Source organism: Paroedura picta, chromosome 2, assembly GCF_049243985.1.
Source record: "Paroedura picta isolate Pp20150507F chromosome 2, Ppicta_v3.0, whole genome shotgun sequence".
Taxonomy (NCBI): domain Eukaryota; kingdom Metazoa; phylum Chordata; class Lepidosauria; order Squamata; family Gekkonidae; genus Paroedura; species Paroedura picta.
Genome location: NC_135370.1, coordinates 75,751,219 through 75,773,657, shown reverse-complemented (window position 1 = coordinate 75,773,657; position 22,439 = coordinate 75,751,219). Strand labels below are relative to the sequence as shown.

Sequence of the window (22,439 nt, the reverse complement as noted above, 5' to 3'; positions counted from 1 at the left end):
CAACCGAGGGCATATTTTTAGTAAATCAAGTTGTGGTGGTACTTTGGATTGCCACAGTGATAACAGCTGTAGGAGCAAGCAGGGAGCACAGCGGTGACCAAGAGCAGAGTGTAAATAGAGTCCTCCCATTCAGCTTTGGGCCCTCCAAGAGGGCAAGGCACTCAGTGGCTGTACTGGTTTCCTACCTCTCTCAAGCCCACCAGACTCCCAAAGGTGGCCCTTCTTGCTGGGTGTCTCTACCACCCCTAGTTGATTGATCACAGTATTTCCCCCTAAGAGGGCTAGCACTCCACCTGGGCCGCATTGACAGGCTCCACTTAATGCCCACATCTCCTGTTTTTGCTCTTACTAGGTTTGCAGGGGCAGCTTACCACAGCTGCACCCTCCTGGGGATTTAGTGGCTTATCGACAAGCAGGCTGCCTTCCTCTCTCACACTTTTTAGTAATGTGTTTGAATCAGTCTTATTGTGGTTACAGAGAATGGACTTCCAGCACTCAAAATAATACAAAATTTATTCAGAAGCCAATGCATGCACACACATCTTTTGGACAACAGATCAAGCAAGGTTACAAAGTAAAGATGCATACATGCATTACTCTGTCCTTTAAACATACACTCACTGTCGTTATTCTAGAGGGGACTTTACTCTTACTCCATGTGGCATCAGTCATCCGTTATCCTGAGAATTGGTCTGGGCTATCCTTTGTTAGCTCCATGGCGTGTTAGGGTGGCCATCAAGATGGATCCCAAGGTATGAGAGCATCTCCCTCCAACTCCAAATGCAGTCACTCAAAATAGTTCCAGTCCCCCCCCCTGTGCCCAGGGCATTTATTGTTTTTCTGTGCCCCACCAAGTGAGTCAGTCCTTCCCCATCCTTCTGCGTGTGTGTGTGAGAGAGAGTCTATCATTTGTCACTGCTTAGGTGTCACATTCCTGTTAGGGCACAAGATGTCTCTTTGATAGCTCCCTGCAGGCTTGACTTCAGTACCGGGTGCTTGGGAGAGCACTCACTGGGATTTGGGTGCCATTAATTGCTCTCCTGTTTTCTGAGCTTGCACTGACAAAGAAGCTACACAGAATGAATGTGTGTAGAGGGGGAGGGTAGCCTGAAAGCTCCCAATTAGGGGATGTAACTTAAAGTGGAGTGCATTTCTCCACTGCATTTATTCCAAAATGCAGACACCTTAAAGAAAAGATAGTTTTAGACTTTTTCTTTACCTTGTCAGGAATCCACATCCACAGAGCGATGAGAGTTCCTAAAGCCGTACAGACCCGTGATACATTCAGATGGACAGCTGTGTTGGTCTGAAGCAGCAGAACAAAGTTTGAGTCCAGGAGCACCTTTAAGACAAGCACAAGTTTTATTCAAGATACAAGGTTTTGTGTGCAACTACACTTCTTCACGTATAAGACGAGTATAATATAATGCATATATCTGGAGAAGATTGCTTGTGCACAAAATCTTGTATCTTGAATAAAATCTTAAAGGTGTTGCTGGACTCAGACTTTGTTGATCGGTGCTACGATGCTCTGTTTCCATTTGGCTCAGGCAGCAGAGCAGACTCAACTCAGTACCAGCCACAAGCTTCCTGCCAGCCCTAGAACTGCCTCTGCTGAGAACACAAAGAGCAAAGCATCTATCGTCCCACACAAAGAATCTCCCTGCTGCTCTGCTGGGGAAAAGGAACAGTCGGCTACTACCTACAGTGTGTGCACATTACATCACATGGATTGGGTCTGTTACGAAGAAGGCAGCTGCTCTGGGTGGCTCCCTACCCCCAAATCAGCATCTTGACCCTGCTCACTCTGCTGCAGAACACCTTGCATGGAAGGATGGCAGTTACACATTTCCAAATTAAGAAGTCAGAGGTGAACATACACACACGTACAGAACATGCTACATTTCACTTGCATGCAAGTTTGGTTGGAGTAGGTGTAGAGCAACTGAAAGGAATAATCTGCTGGCACCAACATTTTTTAATGAGGATCTCCTGAAGCAAATGCAGATCTTAATGAATCCCTGGAGTTGTAAGGAACCCTGTTAAATGTTAAGAGTTCGGTAGAAGTCTCCTGGCCCCTACAGAAGATGAATGTCCATTAAGAACTATAAAGTAGAACCCTCACTTTGGGATCTAATTTTGTAATTCCAAACAATTTGAGACAGAAGCATCAAATCTGGAAATACTGCCAAATTAAACCCATATAATGGTCCACAATCAGGGTAGGAGGGAGTGCAGGCAAACGAGAAACTCTTATTTTGAGATCAACACTCAATTATTAAGCAAGCCTCACAAATGCATTAACTTCATATACACACTGACCTGTGCGTATACTACTTCTGCCTTTCTTAAAAGGCGGTGGGTCCTTAATAAAAAGGATCGAAGAAGAGTTTGGTATTTTTGGCTGTGAAATAAGTTATAGAATTAATTCTGTTATATTGAACAACATTTGTATGTTATTTAGCTTATATATTCTGAACTTAAGCAACTGCTACTAAAGTTATAATTCAAAACAGAATTACCATGGTGAAAGTCTAGGGATTTATACATTGCCTCTTCCCCCCCAAAACACCATGAAGTCAAATTCAATGCAGAACTGGAAGACCTTCCTTCCTGTGAAAGATAAGCACCTGTTAGATAAGCATCCATACACACCACTGTTTAGTTACATTGAGAACCTTTCCTTGTGCCTTTGTTCGTGTGTTCATGAACACAAAACCATTAGTCTTCCTGCATGAAACGTCCTACAGGAGTCCATCAAGAATATGCATGGGATTTGGTTTTTGTAGTCAACTTCAGCCTAGCTGTATGCAGGAGCTGGAGAATGTATAGAGATCATGCCAGCTTCTATGGGAAGCCATTACCTTCATGTTCAGGTTTGCCTTGCCTGGGTGGAGGCCATTGTGGGACACAAAAGATGGAACTTTTAAAACAAAGAATAAAAGGAATGCTAAGGGGAGATGGCAGAGAAGTTAAATGTGCTTTTTGTACTTATGTTCACTAGACAGTGAGGAGAGTGTACCAGGCCATGCCCTGTTTTCAGGAGGAGAGGCTGAAGAGCTGAGTCATACTGAAGGGATGAGAGATGAAGGACTTGTCGAAGGGAAGTAAGCAGTGGGGTTCCACGAGGATTGGTATTAGGGCCAGCGATGTTTAACTTGTTCATTAATGATCTTGAACTAGAGATGAGTAGTGTAGTGGCCTAGTTAGCAGGTGACACAAAATTATTCAGGATGGCAAAACCCAATGACTGGGAAGTGCTCCAGGAGGATCTAGATGAGTGGGCACAGTGACAAAGTTTACTGTTGGAAAGTGTACAGTGAGGCACACTGGAACAACCCCCCGCCCCCCAATACACACACAGACACACGTTTATGTATATGCTAATGATGTCTGGAGTAGCTGACTGGGATGGAAGGAACTTGAGGTCATCATAGAGAGTGCAATGAAAATGTCAAGCCAGTGTACTGCAGCAGTAAAAAAAAAAAGGGCAAAACATCAACACAGGATTATTAGGAAAGGAACTGAAAATAAAGCAGCCATGTATAGATCTATTATGCAGCCTCATATAGAATACTCAGCAGTTCTGGAATCTCAAAAGGTCATTGCAGTAATGGAAAAAGTACAGAAGAGAACAACCAAGGTGATTTGGTTGTTACAGAGTCTGGGGCTTTTGAGTTTAAATCCCCCCCCCCCAAAAAAAGGGACATCCATTGTGATGGTAAGGGGACATGCCAGAAAGTTGTTAAATTATACCTAGGGTAGAGAGAGTGCACAGAATGTTGTCTTTCCCCCCAAATACTAGAATTCAAGAGCATCCAATGAAGTTGAATGGCAGTAGATTGGGGTCAAACAACAGAAAATACTCAGCAAACAATTCAAATGTGAAATCTGCTGCCAGAGGATGTAGGGATGGTCACTAGCATAGATGATTTTAAAAGGGAAAGATTTGTGGAGGGTAAGTCCTTCAGTGGCTACTAGCCCTGGTGACTAAAAGGAACCGCTACAGCAAACCTGAGACTAGTGCCAGGAATCAATCTCGGGAAAAGATCTCAATCTCCATGCTCTGTTGTTGGCCCTCAAAGGTAACTGGCTGGCCACTGTGAGGCACAGACCGTGGACTAGGTGATCTGATCCAATGGGATTCTCATGTTTTATGACTCCTGTGTTCCAGTACAGGGCTCTGTGTTTGCCCTATCATTGATATAACCAGAACCACCCTAAAACAGCTTATTGGAAGCTAATGCAGCTGAGGACGCGTCACCCCAACTCATCTCTAGAACTACAGCTGTGGAGGGGACAACAACAGACATTTACAGAGAGCTGTGGCTTTATAAAGACTTTTATTTGGAATGAAAATATAGATCTTGACCCTGAATAGTTTCCCCCCTCACCCAACCTTCTGTTTGTATTTAGTCAGAACCTGCTTCTCTGAGGGCAGGGGAGGGGTGTGGTCCCAGACACGGTGCTCTCAGGACAGTGACTGGATGGCTGGTTTCTTTCAGTCACACTCACTGGTCACCTCCATGGTGTCTTTGCAAATATAAATTCAGGAAAACAGAAGAATCCTCCTCAACAGGATCTCAGTGGTCTTAATGGGAAAATGGGGGAAAGGGGCATGGCCACTTCAACAGTATATCGTACCCCATGCAATAACACGAGGCCCAAGCTTTTAACCAAGCCTGTATGCCGTAAAATTTCAGGAAGTCCCAGGAGGACTTCAGTAGAAATAGTGGGGGGCAGGAATGTATCAGGCAGAGCGCTTAGCTAGTTCTGGTCCCTACAGGGAAGGGAAGGCTAACCCCAGCCACAGGGATGGGACAGAACAGAAGGAACCTGAACAAAATAAGGCAAAGGGACAGACGTGGAGAGCCCAGCAACTGCCCCTTGGTTAAAAAAAATGGAATGGGAGAGCAACAAGAAAAGGAGGCTTGTTCAGAAACAAAACCCAATACATTTTTCCAATAGCAGCAAGAGAGGGCAGGTTCCTTTCTCGCACCACAGGGCAGGATGAGGCAGTGTGAGGGATTCCTGGCAGCTCAAGAAGGATGAAGCAGTGAAAAAGATCCATGTTGGTGAGGTCTCTTCAGTGGGCCAAGACCCCTAGATGTCGCCGTTCTCAATGCGACTCAGCTGCTCCTCCAACCGTGTGATGCGCTCTCCCTGAGCAGCCACAAGTGCTCGCAGCGATGCTACCTCACGCAGCACCTCCTCAGCTATCTGCCCACCTTCCTGCAACGGGAAAAGAGGCTCAGTGCTTTCTATCACATCCCCATAATCCCAGCTGCTCCAGTCAATTCCATCCAATGACAGGCTCCTATCAGACATGCAGGTAGGAGGAAGAAAGAGCAGCATGGGCAAATGCTTCCAATCATGACCGATGCAACCTAGCCTTGCGTGTTGTATCCAATCACAACCTTACAGAACCCAGAGGAAGGAAGGGAAAAATTCCTAGCATACTTTACATGATCTATTTTGCAGCCTAGTTTACCAGACATTTAGGAATGTGTACCCAAAATTAAGAGAGTAAGACACTCAGCACTGCTTGATTTTATGTAGCAAGGTTAACTGTATAAGACCCTAAAATCCACACCAGGTCCTACTAAGTTCTTCTCAGACACCTGAAATTCATCAGATATTGCACGTTTTTTTTTCAAGATTCATGAAGGGATAGAAACTTCCCTTTCTCAAAGTAGCGAGGGCTGGAGAGTCTCAACAGGCAGCAAAAAAGATGCTGAATGTGCACCACCCTGAGTCCACTGCCTCCTCCAAGCCCCACTTGAAAGTGTCAGAATCCCATCCTACATCCGCATCTTGCAAGCTGTGTTCCCTTGACACTGTGCACGTGAGTGACGGACAACTCATTAACACAGGAAACCCCCCGCTTAGTAGCAATCCGGAGCCGCACAATACGTTGCCCTGCCCACTGCCCATTTTAAGATTACAGCAATTATATTCGGTTCAGGATGTGAACTGCTCTGCTCAGCAGAGGGAACACTGATTCTAACCCACTTCCACCCTTTTCTTTCAGCTCAGCTTCTCTGCAACCATATTAAGGCACACAGAGAAGCACTCACCACCCCACTCGGCCCACACTCCCTCATTCTACTGCAGGCAGTAAAACGGAACATACCCCACTGGCAATGCCGATGCTAACAGCAGGTGTGGCAGCAGACTGGGACGTGGCACTGGGGTGTGTGGCACTCGGCCCGGTGCTGGCAGAGACAGGACGGCTCTCGTGCAACAAGCTCCTTCGGTTGACTTTGAAGTCCCGCTGCTTGGTGGGCACGTAGGCTTCACGCAGCGAGATCAGGATAGGTGCTGCTGTCTTCCCCGCCACCCATTCTTCTGCTTCCATGGCAGCTTCTGGCCCAGCTGTGTCTGGGTACAAGTCATCTTGGAACAGATCTGACTGCAAAGAGATGGGAGTGTTAAGACTGGCCCATGTCACCCCTCCTGCCAGGATCTGCTCTTCCCATCGGCAGCACAATTCAAGTCCTCACTAGAACTTTTCCAGCCTGTGCTACGTCAACAGCACTGGTTAGTTTCCAGTGTTTCCAGATCAAGTTCAAGGTTTTGGTTTTAACCTTCAAGGCTACATGCGGCGTGGGTCCTACCTATCTGAAGGACTACTTGTCTGCTTATGCCCCCCACAGGGCTCTCCGCTCTGCAGGTACGAATCTGTTGGTTGTCCCGGGCCCCTGGGCTGTCTGCTTGGCCTCAAGCTGAGGGCCTGATAGAGCTATCAACGTTCCACAGGGCCTGCAAGATGGAGCTCTTCTGCCAGGCTTTTGGTTGAGCCTGTGGGGAGATGCCAGGGTTGATTGATCTATGGGTCCCACCCTACATCCATTTGCCAAGCTAAGATGATGGTTAGTACATCTGACGGCTGGGCAGTTACATCATACGCCATTATTGGCAGGATATGGGCGACAGGAGAGGGAGTTGGGGAGGTATTTTCTGATTTGTATCCACCATTTTGTTGTCTTTGGTTTGTATGCAGTTTTGGTTTAATTGGGGGGAGTTGTTGGTTTTACTGTTTTAATTTGGTCCTTTGCCTTTTTATTTCTGTAATCCGTCCTGAGCTGACACGTTGGGAGGGGTGAGGTGTAAATTCAATAATAAATAAATAAAAATAAATAAGGTAAGATGCAAGAAAACTATCTACATGCTTACAAGTGATCACTTGTTCTTTTGTCTAGAACATTTAGTTCTGCTTAACAGAACAAATCTTTCTTCAGGGCTGAAATGAGAGGCAGGCTGTTGCTAAATAGAAAAGGACACCTGCCAGTTGCAAACCTGGTGACTTAAGTCAGCTCCAATATTTTGAGCAACAACGCTAGGAAGTGTTGTTTCCCCCCTGCTCCTCCCCCTCCGCCCAAGGTTAATAGAACAGGGACAAGTCAAGGAATAATTTTCAGACAAATATGGAGTAAGATACTCAGTATCCTGGCTCATTTCAGTTAGGTTACAGGTCTGGAACAGAGATAGCTTTGGATTGCAGTGTTGGATGGCCTTCAGCAAGGGACCCTGTTAATTTTCCTAGATCTTTCAGATGTTTTGAATACCACAGAACATTAATGGGACTGGCAGGTGCTGATTTGCAGTGGACCAAGCTCTAAGTTCCAAACAGGTGGTGCTAGGAGACTTTTGCCTATCCCATGGAGACAGCCAGCTTCATGAGGAGAGCCAGCTTGATGTAGTGGTTAGGAGTGCGGACTTCTAATCTGGTGAGCTGGGTTTGATTCCCCGCTTCTCCCCCACATGCAGCCAGCTGGGTGACCTTGGGCTCTCCACAGCACTGATAAAGCTGTTCTGGTGGAGCAGTGATATCAGGGCTCTCTCAGCCTCACCCACCTCACAGGGTATCTGTTGTGGGGAGAGGAAAGGGAAGGTGATTGTAAGCCACTTTGAGACTCTTTCCTGTAGAGAAAAGTGGCATATAAGAACCGACTCTTGTTCTTCTATGAATTTCCTCAGGATTACATTCTGTTTCTTGTGGTTTGTAACATGAACATGAAATGGCTGGAAATATCTGGAGATATGGCAGTGTGGTGCTATCAGTACTACTGAGAAACATCCTGTTGTATTTCTACAATCCATTTGATCTGGACAAGACCACTGCCATTCTGAATAGTTGCCTGGAGTGGTCATGAAATGTATGAGGATGAATAAACCCAAGATCAATCCAGGCAAGACAGATGTGATGTCTGTAAAAGATGTAACGGTCCAACTGGCACAGGAAGTGCCTGTAACACACGGAACTGTGTTCTCCGACATGTTTTTCCAACCTAGAGATCCTTCTAAACTCAGCTTTGCTTCCAGAGCGTCAGAGATCACTGATTTGACAATTGTGCCTACTATTGGAAAAGAAAGGCCCTGCCAATACCACTCATGCCTTAGACATTTCAAGGTGACATTACTGTGAGGTTGCCCTACATGGGCTATGAGAAAACTACAAATGGCCCCAAACTTCTCATTGGGTTTGAGGAGGCCACCAGTCCTACAGGTGGATTATCTGTTTCTGAGCACAATTCAACTGCTCCTTAACAGCTCTAGAACAAAATATCTGTGTGAATATCTGTTCCCATATGACTCTTTCCTGGAAATCTGCAAACAAGACCTCATTCAGAACACCACCTCCGCCCAATGCAAGATTGGCAGCCAGCAACAGCTGGGCCTTTTCCCAGGCTGCTCCACCATTATGTTACTCTAGCTCCTTGGAAGGTTCAGTTGTAGACGAAGACTGTCCCCCTCTGGATGTTTGAGGATGAAGTTCAGAGTATTTTGGGGGCTGAAAGATTTTTCCTCCTGTCAATTGATTTCTGTGACTACACTATTTTATCTGGCCTGTAACTTTATCTTATACTGTGAACTGCTTTGAAAGCTTTAAGTTACAAAGCAGTATAAAGTTGCTTGTAGGAAGTTGCAAAGGGCTAGCCAGGGAAGTCTTCACTCTGAAGACATACTGGTGTGCCCAGCCAGGCAAGGCCTGCACCTTTAGCTTGTCCATGCACTGTTCAATTGTTAAGCATGTTTAGAACACCACCAAACACTGAGGTAAAGGTAAAGGTATCCCCTGTGCAAGCACCAGGTTATGTCTGACCCTTGGGGTGATGCCCTCTAGCATTTTCATGACAAACTCAATACAGGGTGGCTTGCCAGTGCCTTCCCCAGTCATTACCGTTTACCCCCCAGAAAGCTAGGTACTCATTTTACCGACCTCGGAAGGATGGAAGGCTGAGTCAACCTTGAGCCGGCTGCTGGGATTGAACTCCCAGCCTCATGGGCAGAGCTTTCAGACTGCATGTCTGCTGCCTTACCACTCTGTGCCACAAGAGGCTCTAACACAGGGATACTGGAATGAAATTTAATAGGCACATACATTCAGGGCATAATGCTGCTTCAAGTCTGCATATCACTGACCCCACTACCCATTTTTCAAAAGGGAGGCGGGTGAAAGGGGCAAGAGAACCATTTCCAAAGAGGCCAGCAAAATAAATTAGATAAATAAAACACAATGAATATCAGTTATCTCCTTTGAAGAACAAAATGTCCAAGTGAGAAAATCTGACTGCAAATACCAATGACTCAATGTATCAAGTTCAAATCTAACCGAACTTTCTGTCCTCAAAAGGGAACAGGAAAAACAGCAAAATTAGATATCCAGCCTCTCACAATAATTGTACATGACTTGTATGTAGTAATGACAGAAAACATGGGCTATGACCTCCAACTCAAAGTTTACCACCACAATGAATTCAAGAATTTTCTCAGATGCAGTGATACTAGCCTCTCTTACAGATATGATGTCTGAGGGTGAAGCACTTAACAGCATTATATACATGTTGTTGTTATTAAAATCCACATATGACCTTTGAAGCATCCAAGTCTTGATTTGTCTTAAGACAAAACACATGTTTGAGATCTTTTGAAAAGATCCTGCTGTCCTTTAAGGCAGTGGTCCCCAACCTTTCTGAGGTTGGGGACCGGCAGGGCATCGGGCCATGGCCCGCGGCCCGCGCCCACGCGGGCCACGCCCACACATCGGCCATGCCCGCGGGCCACGCCCACACATCGGGCCATGCCCACATGGGCGCGGCACGGCCCTGATTCCCTCTCCCCTCCCTGCTGCAGTAAGAAGCTTCCCGGGCCGCAAGCTTGCGGCCTGGGAAGTTTTTTACTGCGGGGGGGGGGGCGGGCGGGGAGAGGGAGCCGCGGCCCGGCGCCACGGCCCGCAGGTTGGGGACCACTGCTTTAAGGAAGGACAATACTTAATGGGGGAAGTCTTGCATCTTGGAAGTGGCTCAACTCCTGACAGACAAAAGCATATACACAACTATGCCTCTTGAGTATCGCTGCAGCCACACCTCCATGCATGACTCTCTCCAGGTCTTCAAACAATAGCAAGGTGAAAAAAATAGAGCTAAACAGGAATTCTTTGAAATCGAGATTAGGCTATGCTCTTTTCAGATCGAGTACTCACCTTCCTTGGCACTGTCATGATAATAGGTTCACATTTACGCTCATGGAGTTTGTAAAACCTGCAAAAGCAATAATAAATTCTAGCAAGTGTATGACTATGACAGGGTATGATGAACACACACCTGCTCTGAGGCTCCGGTGGCCCCGTGGCAGAGCACCAAACAGGGCCCAGCACTGAACCCTGCTCACTGGTCTGGCACCACCACCGTCACTGCTCACCTTCCAAGGCAGGTCCTGCTGAGCAGAGGGCAGGACCGGCCTTGGAAGATGAGCGACAAAGGCAACAGCACCAGAGCCCAAGCAGGGCAAAGTGCAGGACCTCGCTGCTCTGGCACTGCTGCCGCCATCTACTTGTGTGTTTCCTAAGGGGGGACAACTGATGTCTGTTATCATTTCCATTACTGAGAGCACAGCAATAGAGGTGTTCTACATAAAAAGCATATATATTATCAATAAATGCTTTTTAAAGTTTCTTGGCTCCTGTATTCATGAGAATGCCTGCTCAACCTCCTCCCCAAAGGTTATTCTGAGTACCTGGCTATCTCACACTTGTTGACGTCCAGACCTCGCTTGGGCATCCAGCCCATGCCACGCTGTGGTTCTTTACTCGTGAACATATTCAGGAAGTGGATGTAGGGTGCTTCTGCTGTGATCTCAAAATACCGGATGCTTGAGTCGCCCTGGAAGTGAATAGGACAAAGGACACAGAGTGCACACTCCTGATCAGAGGCACAGCGTCAGATCCATTCATTCTGTCCTAAGAGTGAAACCTTCCTTCAGTGCAGGGAATCTCTCTGCCCTCTGCAATCAGCTGAATGCCGAGGCAGGCTCCAACCCATTGTGACTGCACCATCTCCACAAATCCCTTAGGACTCTGCACTTCCTTCTCAAGAAACAGAGCTGACTAATTAGGAAACAGAAGGAGCCACTAAGCGAATACCTGCATTGTATAGTATTAGTTCTAAGTTCAGAGGGTGGAAATGGAAGAAGCAAAAGCACAAAGAAGAGATCTGGCACGAAATCTTGCCCATGGACTGTCATAGGGCTGATTTTCAGACACATGTATCATTTGATTTCTCGATTTAAGAGCTGAATGAGACATCATGAAACACAGTTGTTAAAGGTAATATGACAGTTCTGTTTGTGGTGTTTCTTCAAAGAAAATCAATTTCTTGCCCCCTATTATCCTTAGAACAACCCCAAGAAGTAGGTTAGGTTGAGAAACAGTAAGTTTTAAGGCAGAGCAGGGATTTGAACCTGAATCTTCCCAAGCTAAGAAAGATGCTGGGACTACTACTTCACCCCCCTCCCAACTTTTCAGTAGCATACCTTGCCACAAACATAGACCACATTGGTATCAGCATCATAGAAGGGAAGAAGGGCCCCATTGCTTGAGTCCAGCTCTTGCAATGCCATGGGCTCCTCCAGATTCTCCTGGAACACATAAACAATACAGCATATATATCACCGAATGATTAGCTAATCTTTAAACACACCCACTTTGTACATCTATGAAAATGAAAAGAACTTGCGTTCAGATTTTTAAAAATGACACCTCTTTTTCAAGGCAAGACAGAAGGAGGACTTCTCTGCTCAGCACAAAAGATGCCAGATGCAGAGAGGGCTCCTTTCCTACACAGAGCTCTACCTTCCTTTGTTTGCCCCCAGCAGAATAACACAAATCCTTGAATTAAACTCATTTTTCCCACACATCCCTCTTCCTACTCACGGGGTCCCAGAGCGCCAGCTGCCGTTCACTCATACGGCTGAAGCCAGTTGTGAAGATCTTCCCATCAGCCAAGAAGATGGCCCGCATAGGACGTGCTCCCTCATGGGCCTTCTCCTTCTCCTATTAAGTGAAGAAAAGGAGACAGAGAGAGAGAGAGAGAGAGAGAGAGAGAGAGAGCAGATTACAGAACAGAGGCTTCATGATGCTATTTAATTAGAACAAGTTTGATATCTGTTATGCTGGATCCAAAACAGCTTATATTACTTAAGAAGAAGAAGAAAAAGAACAAGAGTTGGTTCTTATATGCCGCTTTTCCCTACCCGAAGGAGGCTCAAAGCGGCTTATAGTCACTTTCCCATTCCTCTGAGCAGGAAAGTCACTACCTAATTTTCATATCCATGGTGTAACCAGACTGAGACATATGTCACACTCTCTGGCTCTCAGTGCTTCATTTCACTCCCAAACAAGACTCATTGTTTAGTTGCCACCAGTCACAGTAGACATTATAGTGTTAGACAGGCCTTACAATAAATCTTCCCACCCCTGAACAACAACTAGCTGGAGAAGAAAGAGGAAACTGGACAATATTTAAATCAACAGTATCAGATGGTCCACAATAGTCAACACGTAGACCTATTAAGCTGTTTCCCATTGGGATCTACAGTTTCTTTGTTGCTCCTGGTGTCCCACTTAAGATCACTGTGTTTCCAATACTGCAAAGAATACAGAAGTTGCAGCTGAGCCATGATGATCACCAGTAAGCAGGAAAGAAAAACAGGCAAGTTCTAGTTTTGAGACTACGACCATAACTACACCTAGAGCTAGGCTTCCACCTCTAAAGGCATCTTATCTTAGTAACTAATAAATCCCCAGTGAGAAGTCTGTCAAGTATCACGCTATAGTGCCTCTGCTTCCAAAGAATCTTATGCAGCCTTTCTCAACTTTTTTACCATTGAGAAACCCCTGAAACATTCCTTAGTCTTCAAGAAACTCCAGAAGTGGCACGATCATGCAGAATAAGGTTGGGAAGCATAGCTGAGTACATGCCCACCTGGAGCCCTCTCCTTCCCATCCCCTCCAGGCCCATTGTCAGCCATTTTGGGAGGGTGGAGGGTGGGTTGACATGACATATATGGTCATATCACCCAGTGTATGTTTAACATTAAAAATACGTAAGAATTAATTCACTCCCATCCATTCACAAAACCCTGGTTGAGAAAGCCTGATCTTATGTCTACTAAACTGCCTTCTGACACATGAGATTATGAAAGACCATGAGTCTTTCAGAGGTGTCATAAATTGCAAGCCAGTGCTTGTCCCATCATTACTGTAACCTTCTTAGTCACCCCAAATTCAAGTTGACAAACGTCAGCCTTTTCTGTCTTACATTAAATTCTCTACCTACTAGTTTGACAGTGTGGAGGGGGAAGGAAAGAGCCAAGAGACTGAGACAGCTTGAGTTATATTGGCTTGCATCATATGCTATGCGTGGCTGGCCAGATTTGTGAATTCTGGTGGCCAGACAACTACCCTGGCACAGATCAAACACTAGCAACTGCTCCTATTTCTATTCCCTTACCCACCATTAGCAAACACAGTTATCTCACACTTCCTTCATTCCCACGTATTTTGCCATTAGTACAAAGTGCCCAACAAAGTAAAGATCACCCCAGCCCTTTTCAGTTGTTATATTCCTTCTCTGTGGTTGTGCATACAGGATGAATGTGCTACATACTATCTTCCCAGTACGTATAATGGCCATTTCTCCCCAGAAGGGGCAACATGGATTTTCCAGCTTCAGGGATTACACATATTGGGAGGATTGTGAGTTGTTTTGATGTTTTAGTCTGCATAATGTTTCATGTAAGTTAGAATGTTCTGTGTAAACCGCCGAGAGCTGCAAAGAAATGGGCAGTATAGAAATCTAAATAAATAAATAAATAATATTCATCTCAGATGTGCAGTCACAGTTCCAGGAGTGTAATCCGTTGGCCTCCCTGCCTGAACCCACAGATATACACTTACATTGCTGTTCCCAATCCCCTCAAAATAGATGTTTCAGATGGAATGTGCGCCATTTATTTGAGCCGAAGGGAAGGGTTGCATATAAATAAGTGAAATGAATAATAGTAATAATGAATGAAAAGGGCTACTAACACAAACTGTTATTACTGCTGTTTATATTTGATAGCTATGCAATTTAATGTAACTGAACAGTCGCGTAATTTCTTCTCCACATAATGAAATGACAAAAATCTGACCTTGTTAGTTACAAGTTTTGAGCTGCCACATTGCACATTCCACATTCATTCTCCAACTTCTCAGGGTATGATTAGAAGAAAGCCTGCAAACCTCCTCAGCAAAACATTCTCATGAGGCCAAGAAGGTGCACCTACAGCATTCACACTGGCTCCAAGTGCTACTGCACTACCGTATTTGCCGGCGTATAAGACGACCACCAACATTTCAACACAAAATATAGAGTTTGTTACATTATATTACTATGGGCCACTATGGGCAGCTATGTCTATCCCAACTGAAGTGCACCTGGCGTATAGGACGACCTCCCCACTTGGAAGCATGTTTTTCAGGGGGGGAAAGTAGTCTTATACGCCAGCAAATACTGTAATTGCAGAAAAAAGTGGCTCCACAAACAGACCCATTGCCTACACGTATTTTTGAAAGACTGGAAGGCCAAAAGGAATTTGCATCCTCTCTGCATTTCCAACACAGCTGTCTAAAATTTTACTTGAAGATCTAGAGCTCAGCATCCTTATGAAAATCACTCCCAGTTACCTGGACCAAGGGGGAAAACAAGGGAATGGCTACTGCCTTCAGATCTTGCTTGAAGCCTTCCAGAGGTATTTGGCTGATCACTGTTGGCTTATAACAGAACCCTGATCCAATCCAGCAAGGCAATTCTTATGCTCTTAATTTACTCTAACCTTCAAGAGTAAAGTTAGAGTAGGGTAAACCGCCCAGAGCTGTAAAGAATGGGCGGTATAAAAATCCAAATAAATAAATAAAATAAATAAAAGTCCAATCCTACAAGACAACTTGTAACAACAAAGCCAGTGTGATGTAGTGGTTTGAGAGTCAAACTGGGGTCATGGAAGCTAGCTGGGTGACCTTAGGCCAGCCACACAATCTCAACCTCAGCTATGTCACACCTTGGGTCCCCATCATGGAAGAAGGCAAGGCATAAATAAACTAAATAAACGTAGGCACTATCATATGTATACATTTTTACAGGCCAATTATCTAACAATTGCCAAGGAAGTAGCTAGATAACCACCAAGCAACATGAAAGTGATGCAGGTAACAGGCATGACCAGTGCCCCAATGACCAACGTAGAGATGAGAACAGGATAGGAAAAAATGCAGAAAGAAGTGGCTCACACATCGGAGAAGACTTAGTTCAAATATACATCCAAAGCACAGAGGAGAAACTGGGACCAAAAAGGGTACTTGAACACATACTAGATCGGGGGTGGCCAAACTGTGGTTCTCCAGATGTCCATGGACTACCATTACCATGAGCTCCTGCCAGTGCTACTAGGTCAATAATGACAACTTGCTAGGAAGAGGGCAGACATGCCCCGAGGGACTCAAGGAAGGCTAAACATACCGCAACAACTTGCCCACGCCGTGGGTCAATGATGCGCACACTCTTGTCCTTGCAAGCTGAGCAGAAAAGGCTGCCGTCGCGATTCCAGCTGACATTATAGATGAGGTCTGGATGCAGGTCATCGAGGCGGTAAAGTTCTTCAGTTGTGCCCACGTTCCATACGATAACCACATTATCACAGCCTGGGGGAAAAGTGTTCATTAGAACACAGTCCTTGGTCTGTCACAGCTCTCAAAGCCTCTGCATAGCTAACCCCCTTCCCACACACAGAAACACGGCTGAAACTTCTCAATCTTGCTTCCCCCACCATAGACGGTACCTGCACTGAGAAGGACATTGCGGGCTGTTGGATGCCAAGTGATGATGCCCACACGCTTTGAGTGTCCTTCTAGAACCACTACGGGGTCTGTTAGAGGCACTGCCAGCCCATTCTCTGGGATCTGCCATACCTGTGGGGAGTGGGTGGGAAATGGAATAAAATGTGATAGAACAATCTGTGAGTCTCCTCGACTCCATCCTCTAGCCACCTTTGCTTAAACTTTCATTCTCTCATCATCCTGCCCCAGACAGCTCACTCTTAGCTGGAAGAATGAATCCTGGCTTTAGGTTGCTGTGCATCCAAGAATTTGTCCAGGTATTCACAACTCTGAAATTCCACCCCTAAAAGTCATGCTCAGTTGCACACATATCCAAAGGGTATTTTAAAAGATTTGTTTTATCTATTCAATACTTTCAGCTCTTTAAGGCTTGTGCTTAAATACCCTGCTTTAATAATAAACCAATTACAATCCCAGGATGCAGAATCCTACACATGATACAAATTTATATTGCTGGATCATTAAATTCATAGACTGCAAATCTCATGCACTCTTCTATGGGACTGCAAACAAGCCCAACTTACACACATATTAACATACACTTTCTCCCAATTCCTGCTCACCATTATAGTGCAATCCTCAGAACCACTGGCAATTATGTGATCATTGTGCGGGCACCAATCAATGTCCAAAACAGGCCCTGTGTGGCCACACACTGTAGGGTAAGACTTATCAATGCGTCCTGTCTGGAAAAAACAAGAGACATTAATCTACAGGTAGTTAAGGCCCATAGAAGTGTCTTCTAAGCCACTCTTCTGTTGCCTACCTTCACTTATGCCCCAGCCTTTCCCACTCCATTGCAACTTTGTTAGCATTCCAAGTTTATATAACCCCCCTGTCCTATACCTGGCATAGCAGATGGATGCATAACAGAGAAGGTTAAGGAAAAAATACAGTTTAATGGGAGTTCAGGAATTCTCGGGGCTGCAAAGGGGGTAAGTGATCTATCAACTCCATACAAATCTTTTCTATTCCATTATCACAAACTACAATTCCAGCCCATTTCTCACCTTGTGTAGGGGGAGCACCATGAATGCGCCTCCCCCACTGGCCTCCACAATCACAGCCACAAACTTGGGGTTGACAGCACAGAAGGTGCTATCCCAGGTGACCCGTGATACCCGGATGTCATCGTAGCACTGGTCGTTCTTGACAGGCTGCCCAAAGACATGGCGGAACTTGCTCTGGCGCACAACCTTCCGGAATGACATGACTAGAGAGAGAGAGATGAAAACCAAAGCAACACACCTTTAATTTGCAAGCCAGTTCGGAACTCTGCTCACACAGATCTGGGGTGCATTTGCTTGCTTTGGCTGCAGCAGACCAACATGGCTACTATACTCTCTGGCATTTGGTTATTTCTAATAGGATAAAATAATTCAGAAATCTGGAGATCAAAGGCTTCTAAATTCACAGGACTGTTACCATGGCTATTTCCCTGACCAAAGATGATGCCAATCCCACTTTCCAAATTATCTTGCCTTCAATTCCCAGTAGCTCTTGATCAAACTTGGACTATTCACTGTGCCTGTTTCCACTTAATGAAACTAAACACATTGCTGTAGCACAGGTAATTCCAAACAACTCAACAAAAGCAGTTTTTTTCAGCCTCAATACTTCGTTCTGCATGCCTCCAGATTGCATCTCCATTTCACTGAAAACAGTAGCATTTCCCCCCATGTCTGCACATGCAGTTGCTTCTGTATGCATGCAACACCATTGTGTTCCTATTTGGAAGTTGTACGTGGTTGGATTCTTTGAGACTTCAAGAGCTGTCCTGTCTTTACACTCAGCCGCTTTCATCTTATCGATGTCTGACAACCTTCTTGGGGATCTCTACTTTCAAAAGGAATTAGTATGCTGCTCTCATGCAGTGCTTATCCCACCAACTCAGCCTTAACCCAAGCCTTGCCCAGTCCATTCCTGGAGCCAAGAACTACATATACTCCCAAGTGAAAAGTGTGTTCTAAAACATTCTAGCCTCAGTGATCTCATTTACTGGAATATGAATGTGAATAAAATGCCATAATTGAAAACTGTCATGGCAGAGTATGGGGAAACTACCACAAAGGCACAGGGCTCATCAAGACAACTGGCAGACGGCTTCAGGTGGGTCACTGTGTGGGCCTGCAGCGGCAGAAGAAAGTTTGAGTCCAGTGGCAAGTTTAAGACCAGCTCCGTTTTATTAAAAGTCCATAAGCCTCCACACGCATGCACACTTCACCAGATCGGGAGAGGGCTTCAGTGGTCAGCCTCAAGGAACTACTCCAGTTCCTTGTTTGCTTTTGGAAGGAAGCACCCACCCAAAATTGCTTCAGTAAGGGAAAAGCACCCAGCATCAGGGTCCTCCTGCTAGAAACTGTCCAGCTACAGGCATGGACCTGAATGCCATTCCTCTCCCACAGTGCTTTGGTAACAAGCAACATAGAAAAGGTACAAATTTGGACCCCCTATACTACTGAACTGCTCTTGGGAAGCTGATAAGAGCTATTGTTGCTGCTCAACTTTTTCATTCTTTTGGTCTGTTTCAGTGGTGGGCTCCATCTGACTTTCAACTGTCACCAGGTGTACATGGAGCCATAGAAAAACCCTTTCTTTATCCGATTCTTATTAGAACTGCTGCTTACTGAAGACAACATATATTTTAGTTCTATTTAGTTCTATGCACAGGAAAAACGGGGGTGGGATGACAGGAAGAGGCCATATGGAAGAACTGGTTTGAGGCTGCTATATATTCTTTCTTGGGTGATGGGGAAGGCTGAAATAATACTCAGGAAAAATCTAAAAATAACCACAAACTGATTCTTAGAAGTGGTCCTTCAAAGAACATCTTTGCAGGAAGGGGAAGAAATCAAACGATTTCATTACGGCATTAAAGTTGCAGGATGTAAATGGAAAATTTTGCAACTCAAGTCCAGCAGTTCCTGTTTGGCTGATAATCCGCTGGAACAATCTCAGCAAATCAGAAGACAGACGCAGGAGCTCATTTCACCCCCTCCCCAATCACGATTTGGAGAACCGATCCCGGGGCTCAGCCCCGTCAAAGCAAAAGGGGAGCCTCTGAGCACGTGCAGAGCCCCATCCCTCCACCCTCCGAGTCACCTCAGCCAGCCGCCCTAAACATCTGGCACGAGGAATAAGGGCGGAAGCCCAGCACGTCTCAATTCGGAGAGTCCCAAAGACTGCAAAACAAGCTTGCGATTTCCTCCACTCTCCCAGCGCTGGAGGAAAAGGCGCGGCAGAAGGGCGGGACTCGGAGCGCGGGGGGACCGAAACCGGCTCCTGGGAAAGAATTCCTGCCGCCAGCCTCTCCCACTTCTCCCGCCCGCGGCGCTGCCCCGGCCTCGGCTTCTCCCATCCTCATCGCGCCTCGGGCTCCGCTTCTCCCCGCCACTCACCCGCTCGGGAGGAAGAAGGGCAATTCGGCAGCAGCCTCTCCCTTGCGCGCTGCCCAGGGTGGCGCAAGCGGCTGGAGGGAGGGCGGGAGGGAGGGAAGGATGTAGGAGGACCCGAGCGGGGCTGGGCTCCGGCGGCTACAGGAAGTGACAGAGGCAGCGAGGCCGACTGGGGAGGCTGGCTGGCTGGCTGGCTGGCTGCTCTTCCTCCCTTTCCCGCGCCGCCCTTACCTGCCGTGCGAAGAACCGCCCTTAGGGTCAGGAGCCGGCCACGGCGAGAGCTGCTTGTCCGGGCGAGCGCACGCCAGCGAGGGCAGGGCCAGGCGAAAGGACGAGAGCGCTGCACCTACCGCCGGCCTGGGGAGGGGTCAGCGGCTTGTGCTGGCCTGTGAGCCGAAAGGCGCGGCATCGGGGCAAGAGGCCCCGAGGAGGATTCCGCCTGGGCCATGGGAAGGAGAGAGTGCCTCTGAGCATGCGCCTTGTGTGTTTCCTTCCCCAGCGTGATAGTCAGCCCACGCCGCAGCATAAGGAACGGAGGCGAGAGGGCGTCTGTGGATTTTGCGACTGCGACCAGGGCTCTTAGAACGGGAGCTGCGGGTGGGAAGCATGCTTGTCCCTTATAATGATACAGAGGAGGACTTGGGGGCGGGGGCGGGGGAAATGGCGCTCGTGCCTTTCTGAAAGGCAGCCTAAACATGTGGCAAAATGCGTTGGTAGAATCATGACGTGGTAGCTATGTACATTGGCCTGGAGAGTCGCATTAAAAAAACCCTGTAAACATTCTGCAAGTTAAAATTTCACATTAAACAAAAAACCCTGTAAACATTCCCTGCAAGTAAAAATTTCAGTCACCTTGTGGCAGATACTGGAAACATTTAGCAACATTGGTCGTTGTGCGGAATGGCCCTTAGTGTATCCCAGGGAAACGTGCAGTTCTTTGCAGTCAATGTGAGTTTGCCACTTAGACGGAATCATCAAGGGGAGCCTTGAGAAATGTCATCGTTTCCCTGTAGATGAGTACTGTGGTACTGCCCAGTCTGCCACCACCTTACCTCCTGCTTTTGCTGCTCATTCTTAACTTGCATGCCTGCCTTTGTGACAGAAGTCACCTTTGGTTGGGACAGGAAGGCTGCTTTCCCTAAGTGCATTGGTGTGGACAGATGGAGAGACTGTACTGGAACCATCTTTTCTGCAGCTGCGGCCAAAATGCTCTTGGTTGAAATTTCATGTTCTTTATGGTGTTCTTAAGCCCATGAAGGAGCCTCTCGTGGCTCTGAATGTATGTGCCTACTAAATTTCATTCCAGTACCTCTGTGTTAGAGCCTCTTGTGGCGCAGAGTGGTAAGGCAGCAGACATGCAGTCTGAAAGCTCTGGCCATGAGGCTGGGAGTTCAATCCCAGCAGCCAGCTCAAGGTTGACTCAGCCTTCCATCCTTCCGAGGTCGGTAAAATGAGTACCCAGCTTGCTGGGGGGTAAACAGTAATGACTGGGGAAGGCACTGGCAAACCACCCCGTATTGAGTCTGCCATGAAAAAGCTAGAGGGCGTCACCCCAAGAGTCAGACTTGGTGCTTGCACAGGGGATCTTTACCTTTAAGCCCATGAACCTATGGTTTCTGACTGAGGGAGTTTATACTTGCAATAGTGCAACATTATGTAGTGTTACCCCAGTTGACGCCTCCTGGAGTTTGGACTTGAGTGACTGCATAGCGATTGTCCTGTGAATGTCTGCAGGGTGAAGGGAAAAGCAGCTGCAAAGGGATGGGTTTCTGACAGTGTCTGCATCAAGCAGGGGTGGTCAAACTGTGGCCCTCCAGATGTCCATGGACTACAATTTCCATGAACCCCTTCCAGCAAATGTCCATGGACATCTGGAGGGCCGCAGTTTGACTACCCCTGAGTCTAGAGGCACACTCCCCAAGAGAGTGTGTCACCTCAGTAGTATTTTGTGGCAAGTTCACCTTTCTCCATGATAATTTAATTCAAAATAACTATCACTATCACTACCACTGTGTTTCAGTACAGTAACGAACAAGGATTAGCTTCACACATTGTTATAAGCATGCTGTGAAAGGCTGAGGGAAGACATTCTTTCCACTCATTAACCACACTGAATGGAAACAGCAAGTATGTATGTAACTACAGGGGAAGATAGATATTGGTAGTATTCCCACTGAGTGGTATGGGGAATGTTACTATACGCTCTTGTCTAACAAACTGGGTAAAATTTCAGTCACCTTGTGGCAGACAGAGGTTATTAGTTTATCACGTTATAATACTCTAACAGGAAGCTACCAATTAGCTTAGGAATGGGAAGGCGACTGTAGGCCGCTTTGAGCCTCCTTCGGGTAGGGAAAAGCGGCATATAAGAACCAACTCTTCTTCTTCTTCTTCTAGTGTTATCTCTTCTGGTTGGCAATGGCAGCAGGTCTCCAAGATTTTGTTTCAGATTCAAGAAATCCTTTAACAATAGCCTTTCTCAACTTTTTTACCATTGAGGAACCCCTGAAATAGTCTTCAGGTTTTGAGAAACCTGAGAAGTGGCGCAATCATGCAGAATATCCTTGGGTACATGCCACCTGCCCCTCTCCAGGCCCATTATTGGCCATTTTGGGAGGGGAGGGGCAGGTTGACATGACCATATATGGTCATTTCACACAATAAATGTTTAACAAATTTAAAAACTATATAATTTTTTTTTGACTCCCACTCATTTAGGAAAAACTTCCAGGGCCATCAGAAACCCCCAATATTTCCAAGACTCTGGTTGAAAAAGCCTGAAATAGAGAGACCAGGGATTGAACCTGGTTGTTTCTGCATGGAAA

At 46.3% G+C, this 22,439-nt stretch overlaps 1 protein-coding gene across 2 annotated transcripts; it reads right to left on the bottom strand.

Annotated features, from left to right (window-relative positions):
* Positions 1-4,324: 4,324 nt before the first annotated feature.
* On the bottom strand, positions 4,325-20,071 carry CORO1B (coronin 1B). 2 transcript variants are annotated; one of them, XM_077320894.1, is made up of 11 exons: positions 19,846-20,071; positions 17,230-17,432; positions 16,783-16,905; positions 16,162-16,291; positions 15,843-16,024; positions 12,215-12,334; positions 11,815-11,919; positions 11,020-11,165; positions 10,487-10,544; positions 6,134-6,412; positions 4,325-5,232 (listed from the first exon to the last, which is right to left on the bottom strand). In XM_077320894.1, the coding sequence occupies exons 2-11, from the start codon at positions 17,428-17,430 to the stop codon at positions 5,104-5,106; spliced, it is 1,473 nt and encodes a 490-aa protein (XP_077177009.1). In that variant the 5' UTR covers positions 17,431-17,432; positions 19,846-20,071; the 3' UTR covers positions 4,325-5,103. The 2 variants fall into 2 exon arrangements, with proteins under 2 accessions (XP_077177009.1, XP_077177008.1); XM_077320893.1 differs by lacking the exon at positions 19,846-20,071 and adding an exon at positions 19,618-19,768.
* Between the last annotated feature and the right edge of the window lie 2,368 nt (positions 20,072-22,439).